We start from the raw sequence: 18,829 nt of genomic DNA on the forward strand, positions 1-18,829 counted from the left end.
TATGCATGTGTAAAGCAAGATAGATCGCTATTTACACAGCAGTAACCAGCCTCATTCTTCTTGCATTTAAGCTAAAATCTGCGAAATCAATTTAGGCATTTTCTGTGGAATATTTTGTTAGCACTAACTTTATAATACAGAATCCTAGAATACTTTACAGAAGCAAAAGCCAAACTTAAAGCCTACTTTTCATGTACTCTGCTTTTACTGCTAAGAGTTACAAAGTTAACAGCTTTGATATGGGTTATTATAAGATTGAAACTTTTTAAAGTGGTAGCTTAGCAAAAGTTTAAATCTTAATTGTCAGAACTGTGAAAGCTGGTTATGGGAGAATGCAAAACATTATAATCTTTCTTCTGTTTTATTAAAAGACAAAGACATTTTAGATGAAATATCCTTTAACGGTTAAGAAATTTTCAAATGGAGTAGGGGAAAAAATCCTTTCGAACAAAATAAATGCATGTTTTCAAGTATGGTAAAACAGTGTTAAGTGAGCCATAAATGCAAGATCTGATTTTTAATAAGCAATTTCAAAAATAAGTCCATCATAAAAAGGTTGAGATGTTAAGTCTTTTAGTTCCCTGTTGATCTCACAACTTGGTTTTGTGCAAGTCAAGTGACAGGTCCCCACTAGCATTTGAAGTTTTTAGTCTTTGAAAAATATTTTTTCATTCTTTATATACATACATGATCATCCAAAGTAAAACTATCATTTGAAACTTCCATCAACTAACTTTTCTTTCTTAGGTAACATCATGAAAAACTTGAGAAGCCTAGAAAAATGAGTTAAATTCACCAAAATTGGCAAACATGGGTAACTTTTACTTCAAAGATTGTAGAGTAAATAAACAGATACATCTTTCAGTTGGGCTTTCAAGCAATTATACAACAAAGCACGGACTTCTTAGCAACATCACTATTTTAAGACAGCAATGGATTCTCTTTAGTTTTACCTGTTGTAATCCACAGTAGGGTTTCCAAAACTTCTGCACATTGTGCTTTTCATATCAAATTTTTATTAAAGTCTTAGCTATTTTCTAAATGAATATCCTTTTTATTGGATTTTCCCAATTACAAATGAAATTTAATTTTACATCTATAATTAGAAACACTTACAATGGTACTGTACAAATTTAGGTCAAAATAAAAATATATGTATTTTGTGGTTTCATAAAACTTCATTTACTGTATCTTTAAAGAAAGCAGAAATAACAGCAATATATGTAAAAGTAATGATTTAATGACTATAAGCAAGACAAAGCAATAGAATTGTGCTTCTTTTGCAGACTGGGGACAATGAAATGTTTAGCTACAATTTTCCCATACAAACATGAAACGATATTCATATAGAATAAACACCCTCACAAATAACTGATGGGTGATGAACACACACCAAGTTCGACCAAAGCAAAACACAAACTGAAAACGGTTGTGGTTATTCATATTTTAAATTCAACATGTTCACTCTATTTAAAAATTAATACCTGGAGAAGCTAAAAATAAATTGCTTCTATTTCAAGATTTTAGAGAGAGGGCATATGTCATTGTTTATAACTGTAAAAGCAACTCCTCAAATTTGAAGTAACTGCTAAACCACATGTCAAAATAATTTTAGATAAAATGCCTTCTTCCAGCAATTTGCTGGTTTAGTTAAAAATTTGTTTTAGAATTATAGTGATCAATATGCATTTTAAAAACACATTCATTCCATCAAAAGCAATAGGAAATGAAGACACTGTTTCCAAAGTCTTTAGTTAAAAGTTTTTCTTTACTGCAACAATTTTCAAAGTAAACATGAATTACTAGAGAAAATCAGTATTATGATTTGCCAATTGCTTCCAATGGAATAGAATTTAGAATTAGAGATCCACATTAAAAATGTTCTATGATGATAAGGCTCAAACATAGGGTATCTGCAAAGGTCGAACCAGTTGGGAGAATTTTAACAACCATTTCTGAATGCATGAAACACAATATTTTCTTTATAGTATTTATAAATATATCATACAATACTGTTTCCTGTTATGTCATATACCAATATGGCATTGTACAACAAGCATAATGCCATCTGATTCTTACAAAAGCGAATCATTTAAACAAGTCAGTAAAATAAACGGTAGTACCCGCTTTTAGGCATACAGATTGTAAAACTGAAGTTTACTATCCTTTGATCGGTTTTGTGTAGCAACAGAGAAGTAAAAATCAAACAGGAATCAAAATGGCTAAATATGCAGTAAGTCGTTATTCACAGTGACATGGCTACATAGAATGCATCATTCTATGCATATTCTTTCTGTTTGTTGAATTTCAAGATAAAAAGCACTTGTTTTCTACAGGTTCACAAAACAGCATAATAACAAGAACAATCAAGGAGAATGTAATGTAGGCGTTAGTTGAGATTAACAAACTATGGCCCAATGTTTATATCCACTGCAGAATTTTTCAAATCTGAACAATGGTTACAGAAACCATTTCACATCTTGCCTAACACACAGAAAAACATCTTGTCTCCTTTCTCAGAAACCAATTCTTGAGGAACAATCTTTTCCATTAACGTCCATATGAATATCACATCTAGTCCATCTTTTATAGCCAAATTTAATGTCACTACAAAAGAAAGCAAATTGGACGACAGTCACATGTATTAGCATCTCTAAAGCTGTAATGGCATGAAGATATCTATATAAATCGGGGATTTAAAATTTTTTTTCCTTAAGAGTCTCAGGTATCAACCAGATGAAGTTGCTGACGACCCATTTACTGACGATTTTCGAGGTCTATTGGCAAAGGAAGGTTGGTGGTTACCGCTGGGGCTGCTGCTGGTTCCATTCATAGTGCTGGAGATGTGAGGGAACTGAGGATGAGGAGACTGAACGGGAGTGCTGGGGCTAGGCAGGCAGGAAGAGGTGGAGGGAGCACCTCCTGCAGGGCTGTTGGCCTTGTCACTCCCAGAGTCACTTTCCAGTTCTCCAGCATTTGTCAGTCCATCTCTCTGGTGACTCATCTTCATTCTTTTACAAGTAGGTCGAACTCTGTATTTCAAAGGAAGTGGACCATTCTACAAAGTGAAAAGGAAAAAAAAAATCAGTGCTCTTTAAATACAGTTTTACCATAATACTCTCGGAGTGTTAGTTAGGCTACTTACCCTTCTCCAGGTATAAATGTAGGCAATATCCATTAGTGTGTAGTAATCCTTTAAAGGTTCCTCTTCATACATGACATCAATCTATTGGAAAATAATATTTCACTTACTAAGTACCATGAAGAACAAAGATAAATTGAGATTTTTTTTTTTTGTCATCTAAATGCAATCCAAAAAAGCTTTAACAAACATTCTCTTCAAACATCTAGACAAGGGAAGACTCCCTCTTGACACCTCAAATGAGGACAAATATTTCCTGAAATTACTAAGGAATTTGTTTTCACAGCATAAAACAAAATTCATTCTAAACATTTTAAGAGAGAGTTCCAACTAAGTTCTAAATTTAAAAAAATCTGTTGCTTTTTTGGGGTTCAGAATCCAAAAAGAAAAAAGTCATTGAATTAAAAAAAAATCCACATTAAATGCACAAAAACCATAAAGTAGATACCTGGAAAGTATTAGGTATGTCCATTTTACTTCTGAGAAACTTTCTTAGGTGCATCACAGTCATTGCTGCTGGGCAACGTAAATATCTTTTATCATTCACCTAAAAATACATTTAGAAAAGTTATTTTTTAAAATTCCTAACTTTTGGGTATGAAAAAAATTTCCATTAGATTGCCTCAATATGATAAAAAGTATGAATACCAAAACTGAGATTGACTAAATTCTCAACTATACTTTGAGTTTACTATTATAAATATGAAATAAGGTGATTGCAATTGTTAATATAAGAAACTTTAAATACATCAAAGCATTAAACATTAATCATTTAAAGCATTTTGCAATAATAATAATCGTATATAAAGTAAATTCTATCTACTTACTATCGCATATAAATCACTCTTAAACATCAAATATGATCATTTTCTCCCATTTGACAGCATCATCTGGCCTTAGAATATTCTAAAGGGCAAAATACACCTTCATAAAATCTAGAATCCAAACAATGTTTCTTCTGTATGTTTTTGCGACATGGAACATACCTCCTCCTTAGGTTTCTCCTTGTCTTTGTTTACTTTCCGATCCAATCTAAGAAACATAACTTTATTAGTGGAACAATGCATCTACAAACAGATTAGCATAAAACACATTTCCAACAGAATTTACCTGTTCTGGTCAAAGAATTCAATGGATAAGCTTATTATCTCATCATCAGTTATAATTCTCTTATCTTCATCTGCAACTTCTCCTCGATCTTCATTAGAGCCATTGGCAGCTATAAAGACATTTTGAAATGCAATTTTAAAATTAATATTTAATTAAAATATTACAGATGTAGGAAAATGGAAATGGTACTTTGAGTTAAATTCAATTTTAATAAATTATTGAATAATAAATTCTCCCTCCAAATAAAATGTCTTTTCCCTCTCTAAAGAGTTTACCATCAGCTGAAGGATGAGCTGCATAAAAATCCCTTCTTCTCTTCATTTCATCTAAAGGGGGGGGAAAAAAAAAGACTTAAACATTTGTTATAGCAGGTAAAACTGATGAAATACTTTGTAAAAATTCATTTGTCAGCAAGTTACTCACTTTTGAAAAGCCCTGGAACTAATTTGTATACAATATCTTGGAGAGTTTTATCTGACCTGAAAAAGAATTAGAAAAGTAAATCATTAATTATAATGGCAAAATTTTAAATGCTCATAAATTATTATAGATTCTTTTTTTGTAGTGTTTTACTTGATTGTGAGAGTCTACATCAGTAAGATAACAATTATGAGAATAAAAATTCTTTAGCAGTTATCTTTTAAATCAATGGAAAAATACTTTTACATTCATTAAGAAATTCTTCACATTTCACTGAATCAAGAGAAGTATGCCTTTCAAGTTACTAAATTAGCTAATATGAAAGAGAATAGAGAGAAGAAAATGGAAGCACTTTAAATACACTCATTCCTGCCTGTCATAAACTCAATAAAGCAATGCAGAAATAGAGAACTAATTCAGGTTTTTAAAAAAATGTTTTTAAAAAACCTTAAAATCCACTTAAATAATACCAAACTTTGCTTAAAGTTAGCCATCCTTAAAATGTCGAGAAATGAAGAGCAACCTTCACAAAACACACACATTAGGTAGAGATTCAACGGTAAATTTTGTGTGAAGAAATAAAACAGGGTAACCTTCACTAAATTATGCAATTCCAGTAACAATTAGAGACAATAATTTTAAACCTTTTCTTACCTTATATTCAGTAGTGGTCTGGTTTTGTGAACTTGGACATCACAGATAGGACAATATTTGCTGGTCTCCAAGTAACGCACAATACATGTTTTACAGACTGGAAGTAGAAAAACAAAGTTTTTAAGTTTAGAAATTAAATGCTAAGCAGTGAAATTAGTGTCAAAAATAGAGAACTAGTAAAATGCTAAATGTCAAAAGATACTTCCAATGAACTCAATTAACATTCTTAGAACACTTATACATCCCATAGTTACACCTTTAAACCATGCATTAACAAAAATTAACCAAATGCAAGAGTAGAAAATGATTCCATCACTTTGTACCAACATTCTCAAGGATTGCTGGAATTGTTAACAGTTTTCAAACGTCAGAAAGAAATGTGAAATATACATGACACACAAAAAAAGGTCTAAAACTTTGTACTTACAGGAATGTAGACATTCTATTATGGTTGTGGCATCAATGAAGTACCCTCCACAAAGCACACACATTAGGTGGGGATTTAGCTCAGTGATCTTGATTCTAGTTGTTCGATGCATTTCTGCTTGATAAAATATCCTGCAAGACACAGAAATATTGGCCATAATCCACAGAAACAGAAACGAGATTATCTCCCAACTTCTCGTAACCGAACGCTCTGAAATGCTGAGTTCATAAAACTCATTTTAACACTGTACAGCTGGACTGTCCCAACGTTTTCTACAGAAGGAATTTACTAATCAGACCTGAATCAATTATAGTGAAATGATGAAAAAGGATTCAGCTAAAGTAACTTCTGGTCCCTCAGGTCATTCCACGAGGGAGAAGAAAAGGTCTGGGGTGGGGGCTGGGAGCTGAGAATATTCGGGTCTCTTTCTTCCATTCCTCCTCTAGCCTAGCAGCCCCCCGGCTGCTGCACACGCCACGCAGTCCCAACAGATATTTACCAACCGCCAGGGCTTGTTCCAGGTCTCCAAATTTATTGTAAAACTTCCTTATGGATCTTCAATTGAAAATCCGGGAGCATGCCCTGGCTTCCCAGGGGTTCTTGTTGTTTTAGGCGGTTCCAGCAACCAGAACCTGGCACGTTTTCACGCGATACAAAGGGAAAACAAATTCTGCCCTATCTGCATCCCTGGCATTTCCGGAGCTGGGTGCTGGGGCCGCAGGAGCACCTCCAGTCGGCCTCGAGCTGGGGCCTGAGCGCGCGGACGCCCGGGGGCCGGGATGCGAGGGGCGGATCCGGCGGCGCCCGGGGCTCCGTCTCGCTCCGGATTCGGAACTCGCCTCTGTCGGGGTTTCCATAGCAACTTACACTTACACTTGGCATCCGGCCACCGCTGCAACTCCGCGCGAAGCCGGGCCGAGCCCGGAGCTCCGGCGGGCGTGCGGGGCGGCGGGGCGGAGGCGGCAGCGGGCGCGGGGGAGGGGCCGGCGCGGCGCGGGGGCGGGGCTGGCGCGGGGGCGGGGTGGGGTGCGGGCGGCGCGGCGCGGCTCGGGGGTGGGGCAGCCCCACGAGGCCCGCGGCACTGGGGAGCAGGATCCCGGCCCGCGGCAACCGGGCGGGCAGCCTGGGGGGCCCGGAGCGTGCGAGTGGTAAAGGAAAATGCAAACCGCACTCTCGGCCATTTCGGACACTCTTGGGGGCCTCTTTCCAAGTCGACTCGGTGCGAAGAGCTTCTTTCAGATCTTGACTTGGTCTCTCCTGTTAGCAATCACTAGGTCAAAAATTTCACGAAGGGACCTTTTGAGAATTGCCAACTGTGCACTTAGCCCGAAACCGTCAGGGCTCAGACTGCAGAGATGTTTATTGAACTGAACCTCTTTAAAGCTTTCTTCTCTAGTATGAAGTTCTCTTGCAGATTAGATGAACGATACAAAGTTTTGCTAAGGCTAAAAAGTGAAATCTGTTTTACAAGAAGACAAGGAGGGGGGCAAAGCCTTGTGTTTTATTTCAACTATGCTGGAGGCAAGACAAACTACTTTAATCGGTACGGTAGTGACAATATGTAAAGAACCATGTGACCAGTCCATTCCCAACGCTAAATCAACACCTTGTCAACCCAGAGCAACATAGGAGAGAAAAACAAATGTCATTTTCTCAACCTAACCTCCATACAAATCCCCACACGATGAAATAATATTCCCAATAGATACCATATATTATAGAAAAGTCACGGTGGGGAACTGTCAGCAACAATACACCAGCGGACAATCAGGGAAGTCAATTATTTCGTGTAGTACTCTTGAAAAATATATTTCTTACCCCCACTTCATTCATTTCAGAACCTAAAATAGGACCAAGATTCCAGACCTGTCTGAAGTACATTCTCAAAACCGCTTTCAATAGAAATCTAGGAATCTGTGAAACTTGGAAGATGCAACTGAGGTTTTAATTCTTAGGGAATTTTAATGAAGAAGTAAATACCAATCAACATACCTCAATGGCTGAAACTAACAGCTTTACAGTACTAAAAAACGGTAAAAACAAAACAAAGTTTCTTCTATGAAAGTGATCATAGTGGCAACTGGCAACTTCAACCAGAAACCTTCATGTGTGATTCCTCAGTTATCTTTGGATTACTTGTTTACAAGACTATTGTCAACATACTGTTAAAATAAATCTAAGTGGAGTTGCAGAGGAGTTGTGGGTGGAGCACTGTCCCTAAAGAGTAGCAATATTTAAATCCATTGTGGTTGACTAAAGACAAACTTTAATTCTTAAAGAAAACTCTCCTTGTAGAAACCACAGGACCTTTCCTAGAAAGGTGGCAAGGTGATACTTAGGTCTCCTTGTGAAAGCATATCACACTAATGCCACCGAACATCAAGTTTAGGAAGGGACATCAGTAAAAATAGTTGTCTTTATTTCTCCACTGTACAGAAAACACCAAACACAAATACTAATACACAAGACAGTCAAACCTCAGTGGAGGATAATCTACTGGTTAGCTCTTAATTTTAAGTCACAGGTACTTGACTAAAACCTTTCCAAATTCATCTTAAGTCTTAATTCACACAACTCTTCTAAGTCAGTTCTGAAGAATTTAGCCACAGTCCTATTACCATCTATAATGCTAGTAAATATCACTTTGTTACTTACATAAAAATCAGTTCTTTATCTTTTTATACCACTTGAAAGTCCTGGCAACCTAAGGATGACTTCCAAAACATTTGACATGCTTGATAGATTTAAGAAACAATCTCTTGCACCTTAGAAATGAAAGCCTTCCAGGTTCTAACACAGAAAACTGCCAGGCAGGCAAGTAAAAATGCACCAAACGTATCACAGTAAAAATACTCAACTTGCCATTATAACATACTCAGTAAGGGCTGTCAGTTTAGTTGGGAGGCCTAACACCAGTAATGTCAAAATGAAGCAAAACAGAAGCAAGTTCTCATGTTAACAATCAGCTTGACTACAGCAATCTAAGAAATGCAAATGAACTCCATAACCCCAGTTGGGGTTCACAGCCCAGTAGAAGTATGGGTAAAGTTTGGGTTAACTTGACTCCTAGGGAGAATTTTGCCTAGTTGGGTACTTAATGCACATCCCAGAACTTGGTGGTATAGTATTAATGAGTTTATCAAATACAATTAAATGTTTGTTTTTTTTTTTTACAAAAGCATATGTGTGTACACCACATGCATACATAGTGACTTTTATATGGCTTTAAAGATACTGTTACTAGGCATATAATTTGCACAGGTAGGTTATTTCAAACACCTTTGCACTCTGGGGCAAATGTATGGGAATGAACTCAAATATTAAAAAGTTTTTAAGTTTGCTCATAAAATCAATCTCTAAGGGATTCTGATCGGTCTACTTAAAATAAAATTCAAATATTAACATAGTCACATAAGTTAGTATATACTGTCAACAATTTGCATTCTTAACTTTCAAGTCTTTATTATAGCTTATAATGTGTTTTCAGAACTTGAGGGTTAAGGTTCCTTTAAAATATATGTTGAATACTCGTAACATTCTAGGTACCACCAACCTACCCTTAGATTTGGATAAACATGCCCAGAATTTTGCCTACTTTCAGAGAAGGGGTTAAAATACATACTTCTCTTTCAAATACTGGACCGTGACCACTAAGCCCACTAAATCCTTTTATTGCAATTGGGAATGATCAAAGTCTCTCTACTTGTTTACTTCCAATCATTAACTGTAAATTTCTGGGAAAAAGATCATGCTATATCGCTGTCAAACCCAAAAGACTATGTAAACATACGTAGTCAACTTTTTGGTGCTCCTTTTCCAAAGCATCTCTTTACCACATGACCTATGCTGACATGTAGCAAAACCTATAAAACGTAGTGGACTCAAGTCATGGTTCTAAGTGCATCCCATAATAGAGGATGAGAAAAAAATTGCAGTCACAGAGGAGAAAAAGCAGAAAAAGAGAAAAAGAATGGGGGGGGGATGGAAACCTCTTGCAAGACTAACGTCCAGTCACCATCATCACTCCAAAAAAAGCTCCAAATTTGAAATGCCCACTTCCCAGTGCGCACGTCCCAAGTAATGTTTAGAGAACTTATCTAAGACTCCCAACAAATAACACCTTGAAAACTTTACCATTTTAAACACAAATGCAGGAGACCTTGGAAACAACTGGGAACCGCCATCTTACAAGCCATCCAATTTCACACAAGTGTCCCTCCAACTTAAGTTAATAACATTTTTGTTTGAGCTCTTTCCAGTTTAACAGCCACCTTGGCGGGATCGCTGCCCCCCACGTAACCCGTCCCTATAAAATGAGGGCATTCTCTGGATGTTTAAACCCCTCAAAAGCCCTTTCTTCGGGAGAAGAGGGAAGCCACTTGACCCGAGCAGCTCCCGATTTCAGGAACCCGTCCCCGTTTCATCAAAATCTACCTCTCAACAAAGGGCGCCGTGGCGGGGAGAGCCGCAGAGACTGGAAATAGAAGTGTTCTTCTCGGGGGCCATGTGCGTCGCGAGGGTGTAGAGGGGCGCTCGGGGGAGAAAGGAACTAAAACGTGGGGCCGCGCGCGGCGCGTCCGGGGCTGGAGCGGGCGGCGGCTGGAGCGGCGCCGAGCCCGGCTGGCGGCGGCGGCGGCGGCGGCGGCGGCGCGGCGCGGGCTGCGGGTCGGTCCCGGCGCCGCGGGACTCGGCGGGCGGCGGCGGGCGCGCGCTCGCGGGCGCGGGCGGCGCGCGGGGCCGGGCGGCGCGCGGGACCGGCGGGCGGCGGCGGGCGGCGGCGCGGGGCTCGGCGCCCACGCTGTCAGCGCCCTCCCGGCCGGCGCGGGAGAGGCGCGGGGGGGGCCGCTCCCCATCCACCCGCGGCCGGCCCGAGCCCCGCGCGGCCCCCGCCACCCCCCGGTCCCGTCCCGGAGGCGCCTCGCCTCCTACGTACCCGGAAAAAGCAGCCGGCGAGAGGCGATCGAAGCGGGCGGAAAAGACAATGAAAGTTAAAAGTCGTTCAGCAGAAAATGAATGTGAGCCAAGCGGCCATCTTGAAGCGAGCTGCAGACGCCGCTGTCAATGGGCAACGAGCGCAGCCGAGAGGAGCCGCGGCCGCCGCGCTCGGCTCATGCTGCCTCCCGAGCCCGGCCTCCTCCTCCTCCTCCGCCTCGGCCTCCTCCTCCTCCGCGGCCTCCTCCTCCTCCTCCTCCTCCTCCTCCTCCTCGGCCTCCAACGCCTCCTCCTCCTGGGCCTCCTCCTCCTCCTCCTCCTCCTCGGCCGCCGCCGCCTCCTCCCGCTCCGCACTCGGGGGAGGGAGCGCGCGGAGGGGGCGCGATCAGTATTATTCTGCGGGGCTGGGAGGTGTTTCTAATCCGGATCGGGGCTCCCTCGCCAACATCCCCATTGTCTCGCCCCGATCTCTGCCTTTAATACTACGATTATTATTTCATAGTTGCTGTGGGGGGAGGAGGGCGAGTGGGGGGCGCCGTGTGTGTGCGTGCGGAGAGGCGGGGGGAGGGGAGGAAGGATGAGGAGGGGGGAGGGGAGGGTGGAAAAAAAAAATGCACCGCTGAAGGCAGAGTGGAAACTGACACCGGCTCCAAAATGGCTCAGAGTCCGCCCGCCCCCTCCCCCCGCCGCCCCCCCACCGGGTCACGTGCTCCCCTCATTCCTTAAGGGCGGCCTGGGAATTAGTGTCGGTGTAGTCGGGCCCGCGGCCGCCCCCTCCCCTCCGAGCAGCGCGACCCGGCCCCCTCCCCCTCGCTCTGCACGGCGGCCGCGGCGGCGCTGGCGCGGCTGCGGAGACATTTCTCCACAGCGCCACACGCGCCACCCTGCTCTCGGAGCGGGCATCGCTTCGGCCCCGCACACAGCTCAGCCCACCCCACCCCCCGTTATTTCTTTCTTTCCGCCGCCCGCCTCCGCCCGCGGCGCACACGTCCACTGGCTCCCGCCGAGTAGAGCGCCCGGCCACCGCCCCCGCCTCGGCCCCGCCAGCCCAGCGGGCTGCGGCCCAGACTTCGGCGGCGCGGCGCGGAACCTGCGCCCGAGTTGGGCTCGCGGAAACAACAGCGCCCGCCCCTGTCTTCCCGCGGCCGCGCCGGCCCCCTTCCCCACCCGCCAGCGGCCGAGGCGGGGCGCGCGCGGGCAGTGGCTCGCTCCGGGCAGGGGCTCCGCGCGGGGGCTGGCCGGGCCGGGCCTCGGGAGTCCCGCAGGCGAGGGTCCGGCTGCGGGCGAGGGGCCCCCCCCCACCCCGGCGCAGGTAACGGGACCGGCCGGCTCCCGACGCGGGGCAACTACGTCCGCTCCCCACGTCCCGAAGCTGGGGTCTTCAACAAACCCTGGAGATCGCATCCTTGCTCACTGTGTTTAACTTTAATCCAGAGAAAAGGCGATCGTTAAAAGTTAACGCTAATCGTATGTATGTCTTCAAAGTAATAATTAACACACAAACTCAGATCCAAACTCTCACCACTCTTTTTGTGGGAACTTATTTATTCAGAGTGTAATACTGTCTACTTCCTTTTGTAAGACTTGAGGAAGATCAAAATGGGATCAATGTTCAGTTTATACTAAAGATGTCTGAAATATTTAGGCAGAGTTTCCCTCAACTCTTTTACAAGTGTAAAAAAATAAAGTGTCAAAATTGATGAGCGGCATAAATCCAAAAGGAAAAAAAAATTCTACTTAAGAGGAGGACATCCAGCTCGCACAAACGGTGGTTCGGCCGACGACAAGGCGTTCCTGGTCTTCTAGACCCGGGCGGATCGTTAACTTCCCCACGTTACAACTGAGTTGCTCTTTCCAGACTTTTCGAAGCATCTTTAAGTTTCCCCACTAAGTCCTAAAAGACGTTTATAATACCACGTTTTTAGGATAAAACACAAGACAGAAGTATCCAAGTTTGAGAAAGATGCAAGAAAAAAGTCGGGGCACTTTCTAAACGAGTTTAAAATTCACGAGGATTTTAACCTTTGACAAGCTACTATCGATCAAAAGGTTTTCCTCTAAAATATCTCATCTTCAAGTGGGCTACTTTCCCTCAGATTTGAAATATAATTTCCAATCGAATCCTCGTTAACAGGCAAGGTATTGCCTGTTAAAACTAAATTTCTCAAGTTACCTAACAAAAACTATGCTGTATTCATACTTTCTGAAAGTTTAAAGTTTGATTAATGGTTACATTAAAATAATTCCACAGGAGATGCCTTTTGAAAAATTCAAAATTCATCAAAATATCAAGTAATGCTCTTCATCTTTTTAAGAGGTAAGAAATAAATTCGTTATCATGTCCATTAACCAATGTAGTTTTGAATTTTTCCAGTCTTATATTGGCAACATAAAGAGTTTTAGAATTTTATGTATACTTCCTCCTTTATAAAAACTCATTTAAAAATTATTGAAAATCCTGTTTGAAAGTTTAATTCAATTTCCGAAAGTAAAGAAGACATTTTCAAAGATATGTTCTTAATTTTGCTTTGTCCTATTGGATCAAACTAATCACAAATAGAAGGAATACTACAATACTACAATACTCAATACTACAATTCAGAAATTTATCTTAGAGGGAAAAGCAAATATAAAACCAATTCTTTATGAGTAACATCTTAATTTCAAAAGTGAAGCCTACTTTAAAATACTGCTTTTGAAGCCATTTCCCATTAAATCCTTAACCAACCTTCATTATCTGCTGACAGATGGTTAATTTTTCTTTTGAACTTTCCATAAGCATAATTCTCAATTAAACATCTATAAACAGAGAAGTATATTCACAGATCCTAATACTGTACCTGTAATTGTTCCATGTTGCAACTAAAACTAATCTCTGGGTGGGATCGGGAATCAGTGTTCTAGGGAAGAAAAAAAATGCTGTTTATGTAAATCAAGGACATTTAAAATTTCATTTCTCATTTAAATTTTAGATAAGGCTTATATGTAAATACCTCTACATTTAAGGTCACCAAATATGCAGGTCTGTACATCTTATGAAGTTGATTGGTCTAAAACAACACAATACATAATTTCAGTCTTTAATTCTATTTTTTTTTAAAGTTCCCTAAATCCCCCTAGAGAACAGTTTATTAAACTTTACCTTTATCTGATATTCCAAACGCCAAGAAACATCAGTTATATGAGGGAGAGATCTGCCTATACTAAAAAATACAATGATAATTTTGTACATAATATCTACATAAAAAACTTTCAGTATTTATTTTTTACCAAGAATGGTGTCTACCTCCCCTCAACACACACACATTTTCAATTTACTCTGAATTTAAAACATTGTTAAACTTTATTTTCAAGTTCTGAAGAGTAAAAGAGCATTTTAAAAATTATCTCAATAAACTTTGTCTTTAAAAACATTAGCTTAACTTCAATTGTTTCACTTGCCCTTTGGCCCCTTTTCTTTTGGTCAAGATCCCTGTCTTCTTTCCCTGTTTTGTTTCACACCAGCACTCTCCATTCATACCTGCAAGTGAAAAGTGGCTCAGCTTGACACCTTATACAGTACCTACCTTCCCAGTAGGCTTTCTAGGGAATTCTTATTATTCTGGAGGGAGGAAAGAAAGAAAGAAAACACATCTTTGCAAAGAGAAGAAAAATAGTAATTGTTAATTTAAAAAACTTTAAGTAAGTAACCTGATATTCGGTGCAAAACAGTTCTATTCGCTCTCTATCAAATTTACAGTCTTCTAGATAAGTGCTAAAGGGGGGAAAAAGCCAAAGTTTAGTGTCCATTTCAAAAACTGAAATTGGAATCTTAAAGTTACTATTTGAAAATAAATGGATATTTAAATAAATCCTGTACCTTAGAGTTGATTTGTCAGCTCTTTGCTTTCCTGCCTCCAGTATGTAAGTTGCAGCTGCTGTGTGACAATGTTTTAAAACCACAGGATCGATATGTTTCAAGTCTGGGTGATCTAAAATAAATTAATTGCTAGTGATGCCTGTGATAATAAATTCTTTATAGTCATATTTCTAAAATGGGTATTTTCATTTGGGCAAAAATCCCCTTTAACAAGAACACAAAAAGAATTCAACTACAAGGACTGGTAATTATAAGTAAATGAGATGAACTACAAGGTCAATGGAAAACAAAAAAGAACACACATCAATAATTCTGCTGTTACCAGTTTCAATTACCTTCTTTTATTTTGCCTTAATTTCTTACTGTTTTTAAAAAAACATTGTAGCCCCAAAGAAAAAAATAACTACACAGTGGTCATTACAATGCTGGTTGCAGTATATTCAGAGGAAAAGAAGATAAATATTTTACATGGTGTAAATTTAAGAATGAATAAACTTTCCCTCTAAAGAATGGTTACTTTTAGGATAACTGGCTCCAAGGACATTAATGTATCAGGGGCGGTGAACGAGTTCAGAATATAAAATACAATTTTCAAAATATTTTCAGATTTTGACAGCTATCCTTTTTTTGAGATTAACCCAGGTGGTGGTTACTATTTTCGTTTAAAGAACTTCCACTTTCATACTTTTTGTACAAGTGTTTAGATCATGAAACTACAGAAAAAAACAAAATTTGAATTGTTGGGATATTTATATTTAAGAAAATGATCTAAAAGCGATCTGTCTTAAAATATGCCTTCAATCCATACTGACAGGACACTCGGCAATCACTGACCGGACCACTTAAAAGAGACTCCTCTCCTGGTAACTGGTGCGGAACAAAACACTCTGCACGATAGTTTAAGATTCTAGGCGTGGAACCTGTGCAAAACATACTTAACTAGCGTGTTGGAGTGATCATTGGAACTTGAGGTATTCTCTAAGTTGGAAATGTCAAGACTACGTGACCTAGTAATTACTTTGGAAACAGACTCTTTAAAACCTTTGCCAGCCTAGCACTGAACGCCTGAATTGCAGGGAGCTACCCTGACGAAGTCCAAGTGTCAACCAGCCTTTGCCTCAGACCAGGCTGAAAACCTTATATGTTTAGGCCACAAAAAAGACTTGAACACGGGCCTTACAAAGGAACAAAGAGACTGGGAGGAGAAATCAGACCAGAAACGTGTAGCAGGCTATGTGCAGGTGCCAACTGGGAACAGAACAATGGTCAGGGTCCGCTCCGGGTTAACATCCCCACACTCCGTCCGGAGCGAAGGGCAAAGCCGGGAGACTTCCTCTTCCCGAGGTTTTCCCCTCTCGCTCGGTCTCGCTCCTCTTCTCCGAGCGCCCCTCCACCCAGGCCGATCTAGCTCAGAGCCGAGCGGCTTACCTAACACGGCCTCGTCCGCCTGGGCGTCCAGCAGGCTCTGGAAAGCCGCCCGGAGGAGAAGCGTGAAGGCGTTGGAGTCGAAGGAGCCAGGATCGGCCAGCATCTGGAAGCCTTTCTGCACATACTCCGAGAGCTCCATTGTGAGCGCGCCGTGACCTTCGACACGCGCACCACGTGACACGCGCCGCGCGCTCAGCTGATGCGGCCGCGCGCGCACGCGGCTCGGGGCGGCGGCGCGGGCTGCGGGCCTCCCAGCCCGGAGCCTCCCCGCCCGCCTGCCGGCTCGCGCCTCGGCCCGCGCGCCCAGCCGCCCACCGTCCGTCGCCCGCCACCCCTGTAGTCCCCGGCGCCGCGGCTTCCGTCCAGCTCTTCCTTCTGCGCCAGCCGCCAGAGCTGCGGCGCCTCGGCGAGAGGGGCGGCCCGGGCGCTTTGTGGACGCGCTCGGTGCTTTCTCTTCCACTCGCTGCTCACCTAGGTCTGTCACCAGCTCCTGCGGGGCTCCGCCGGAGCGTTCCTTGAAAGGACCCCCTTGGAGGGGGGGGGAGCGCCTTGGCGGAAGGTGTCGGGATCCCGGCCCGAGGGATCCCGAAAACTTCGTCTTCCTCGTTCCTCAGCGCGAAAGCCTGCGGGAAGCTCCCATTTGAGGCAACTGGTTGTGTTGTGTTTTGTTTTGTTTTTGGTTTGGTTTTTTGTTTTGTTTTGTTTTGTTTTACTCAACAGCTTAACCTCCCAGCATTACCCTTTTGTGAGTGAGACTGTAGGCAACTAACGATATAATTCTTGTTTATTTTTCCTTTTTCATTGTCATTTCTGGGATATGGCAGTTGATGCCTTCCTGCATGGATGTATGTGTGCACACATATATGCATACATATGGTGCGCGTGTGTTCTTACTGTACCTAAACAATTGGATTAGTAAATTATCCACAAACATATTTGACAGAATTATTAAAATCTTATATACCGCTGCAAATAAATATCATCCAAAAGCAAGCTGACACAAATTTTGTGCTACTGTACTCATTACATCTCTATGGTTTTAATTAAAGAATCTTCCATATATTTATATCAGGCAGCTAGGAATGGCAAGTTAGGAATGGCAAGGTCTTTACTAGAAGTGATTATTGTCTCGGATATCCATACTTTTAAAGACTCGAATATTGTATAAAGTTTCTAACTTCCCCTTTATATTTCTACACAGTTGGAGAACAAGAGTGATACTTTGGGGGGATAAAACGAGAAGCAAAGTAGATTATGCATTTTTGATCAAAAGAATTTAAAAAGAAAAGTTAAAAAGCAAGTTCTTTATGGTGGAGGGGAGGGATAAGGAACAAGAAAGGTGTTTTAGTCTTCAGGTGCGATTATTTGAAACACTCAACGTGAAACATTTCTGTGGGAATAATTTAGGTGCTTATTTGGGGAAAAAATGTGTCTAATGAATACAGTCAACATTTAACCTTGCAGCATTATATAGAGAGCACCTGGTTTCATAACAGGACACAAATGGAATAATTTAGCATCAGTAACAGATTGAGTAACTACTGAATTTTCCTTTCAAGGCTTTGAAAGGCATGTGAACTAACTCCTCACTTCGGTGAGCTTATAGGAGCAGTGAAGGATTTAAGAGTCTCCCTAGAGTCTTTATGAAACAAACACCTATTAATCATGTTCATCTTTTGTTCCATCTCTCATCTTCTTCCTAAACTCCTTGTTTCTCATCAGTAGTAAAATGTCAGTTGAAAAATGTCCAGATATCTGATTTACGTAGGGAATATTTTACAGGGCAGAGTTGTGTAAATGTTAATTTTAACAACACACAAAACCATTATATTTATTTCACATATATTTTATGACTGCATAACATTGATTGTTAATACTCTAATAGAATTTGAGTTGATAATTGTAATCATACTCAATGTAATGTCAAAAAAGAAAGCATTAATGCTTGAGCATAGATTTTAAAATGTTATTTTAAAAGAGGAAAGTAATACCATAAATGGTTGTAACTTTGAGGTCCTAAAAGTTAAGAAATTCACAGGGATTGTTTCCCAAATAGCTGTCATGTTACTCTCTTATACATATGTAATTACCTTCTCTTACAGGGCATTTATTTGTTCTCTTTTGCCTAAATACGTGTTAGGCCCAAGTGATGACACAGCTCACACAAAAATTTTAATTATATGTTTTTTGATACTAGAAAAGCTGAATTTTTCTATCATAGGTACATTTATTTCAACTTCCTTTGAAGGAAGCAAGTTTAAATGTAGATAGAATATGCTCTCGACAAATAAGTCATTGAAATATATTGAAGTATGATCATTAAAAAGCATGGTTGCACAGATGTAGACTACTGTTTGCAGCAATAAAATCAATGCATTTTATATTGTTAGAAAAACTATGTATGAATACATTCTGAAAGTATAAAAAAACTTTAAAATTTTTGCTTTGATTACTGCAAAGAGCATTGGAGCTTTCACTAGACTTTAAAAAATTCTGTAGGCTCAAAGCCAACAGACTAAATTTGGCCTCTTTAACAGAACCTTTTTAAATAACACTTAAGTGCAGCTGAAAATAACTAAATACTCAAATATCTTCATTTTATAATACTTTTTCCCTTCTAAATTGCAAATGTTAAGATAGACAATGCTGATAAATTTGTTTTTCTTTTTCAGAATCTAGAAATTACTTAAATAATTAGAAAGTATTTAAAACAATGTTTTAGAGTGTTTTAAAATCTATTGTATCCTTTGAGCTGTTAGTTCATTTTTTTAAGAAACCAATTTAATATTGGCCTCTGCATTGTGAGTACAATTAAAATTGCTGGGGTATTTACAAGATCTACGTGGTCAACTTTTCC

General features: G+C 40.7%; 2 protein-coding genes across 5 annotated transcripts; both read right to left on the reverse strand.

Moving 5' to 3' along the window:
- Positions 1 to 801: 801 nt before the first annotated feature.
- BMI1 (BMI1 proto-oncogene, polycomb ring finger) lies at positions 802 to 10,887 on the reverse strand. 4 transcript variants are annotated; one of them, XM_028114156.2, is made up of 10 exons: positions 10,687 to 10,887; positions 5,754 to 5,884; positions 5,327 to 5,423; positions 4,676 to 4,731; positions 4,528 to 4,578; positions 4,253 to 4,361; positions 4,129 to 4,174; positions 3,591 to 3,689; positions 3,146 to 3,226; positions 802 to 3,058 (listed from the first exon to the last, which is right to left on the reverse strand). In XM_028114156.2, the coding sequence occupies exons 2-10, from the start codon at positions 5,863 to 5,865 to the stop codon at positions 2,729 to 2,731; spliced, it is 981 nt and encodes a 326-aa protein (XP_027969957.1). In that variant the 5' UTR covers positions 5,866 to 5,884; positions 10,687 to 10,887; the 3' UTR covers positions 802 to 2,728. The 4 variants fall into 4 exon arrangements, with proteins under 4 accessions (XP_027969957.1, XP_027969959.1, XP_027969958.1 ...); XM_028114158.2 differs by lacking the exon at positions 10,687 to 10,887 and adding an exon at positions 10,188 to 10,285; XM_028114157.2 differs by lacking the exon at positions 10,687 to 10,887 and adding an exon at positions 6,253 to 6,690.
- Positions 10,888 to 12,196: 1,309 nt separating this feature from the next.
- On the reverse strand, positions 12,197 to 16,134 carry COMMD3 (COMM domain containing 3). The gene is made up of 8 exons (XM_028114159.2): positions 15,973 to 16,134; positions 14,545 to 14,656; positions 14,376 to 14,439; positions 14,252 to 14,286; positions 13,828 to 13,888; positions 13,679 to 13,735; positions 13,526 to 13,585; positions 12,197 to 12,579 (listed from the first exon to the last, which is right to left on the reverse strand). Exons 1-8 carry the CDS (start codon positions 16,109 to 16,111, stop codon positions 12,520 to 12,522), a joined length of 588 nt encoding a protein of 195 aa, XP_027969960.1. The 5' UTR covers positions 16,112 to 16,134; the 3' UTR covers positions 12,197 to 12,519.
- Positions 16,135 to 18,829: the final 2,695 nt, after the last annotated feature.

The sequence above is a fragment of the Eumetopias jubatus genome, unplaced genomic scaffold, assembly GCF_037043125.1.
Source record: "Eumetopias jubatus isolate StellerSeaLion01/CBP00866 unplaced genomic scaffold, mEumJub1_p1.0 scaffold_8, whole genome shotgun sequence".
NCBI lineage: Eukaryota > Metazoa > Chordata > Mammalia > Carnivora > Otariidae > Eumetopias > Eumetopias jubatus.

What these genes read in the sequence shown, in the direction of transcription:
- BMI1 (XM_088025791.1), bottom strand. Translation starts at nt 5,910, where the DNA reads ATGGCCAATATTTCTGTGTCTTGCAGGATATTTTATCAAGCAGAAATG. An exon ending in AGGAGAAACCTAAGGAGGAG is followed by an intron (nt 3,690 to 4,128) that starts GTATGTTCCATG and finishes ATGTATTTTTAG; the next exon opens with GTGAATGATAAAAGATATTT. An exon ending in ACATACCTAATACTTTCCAG is followed by an intron (nt 3,227 to 3,590) that starts GTATCTACTTTA and finishes ATTTTCCAATAG; the next exon opens with ATTGATGTCATGTATGAAGA.
- COMMD3 (XM_028114159.2), bottom strand. Translation starts at nt 16,111, where the DNA reads ATGGAGCTCTCGGAGTATGTGCAGAAAGGCTTCCAGATGCTGGCCGAT. An exon ending in GGCGGACGAGGCCGTGTTAG is followed by an intron (nt 14,657 to 15,972) that starts GTAAGCCGCTCG and finishes AATTTATTTTAG; the next exon opens with ATCACCCAGACTTGAAACAT. An exon ending in GCAACATGGAACAATTACAG is followed by an intron (nt 12,580 to 13,525) that starts GTACAGTATTAG and finishes AACGTCTTTTAG; the next exon opens with GACTTAGTGGGGAAACTTAA.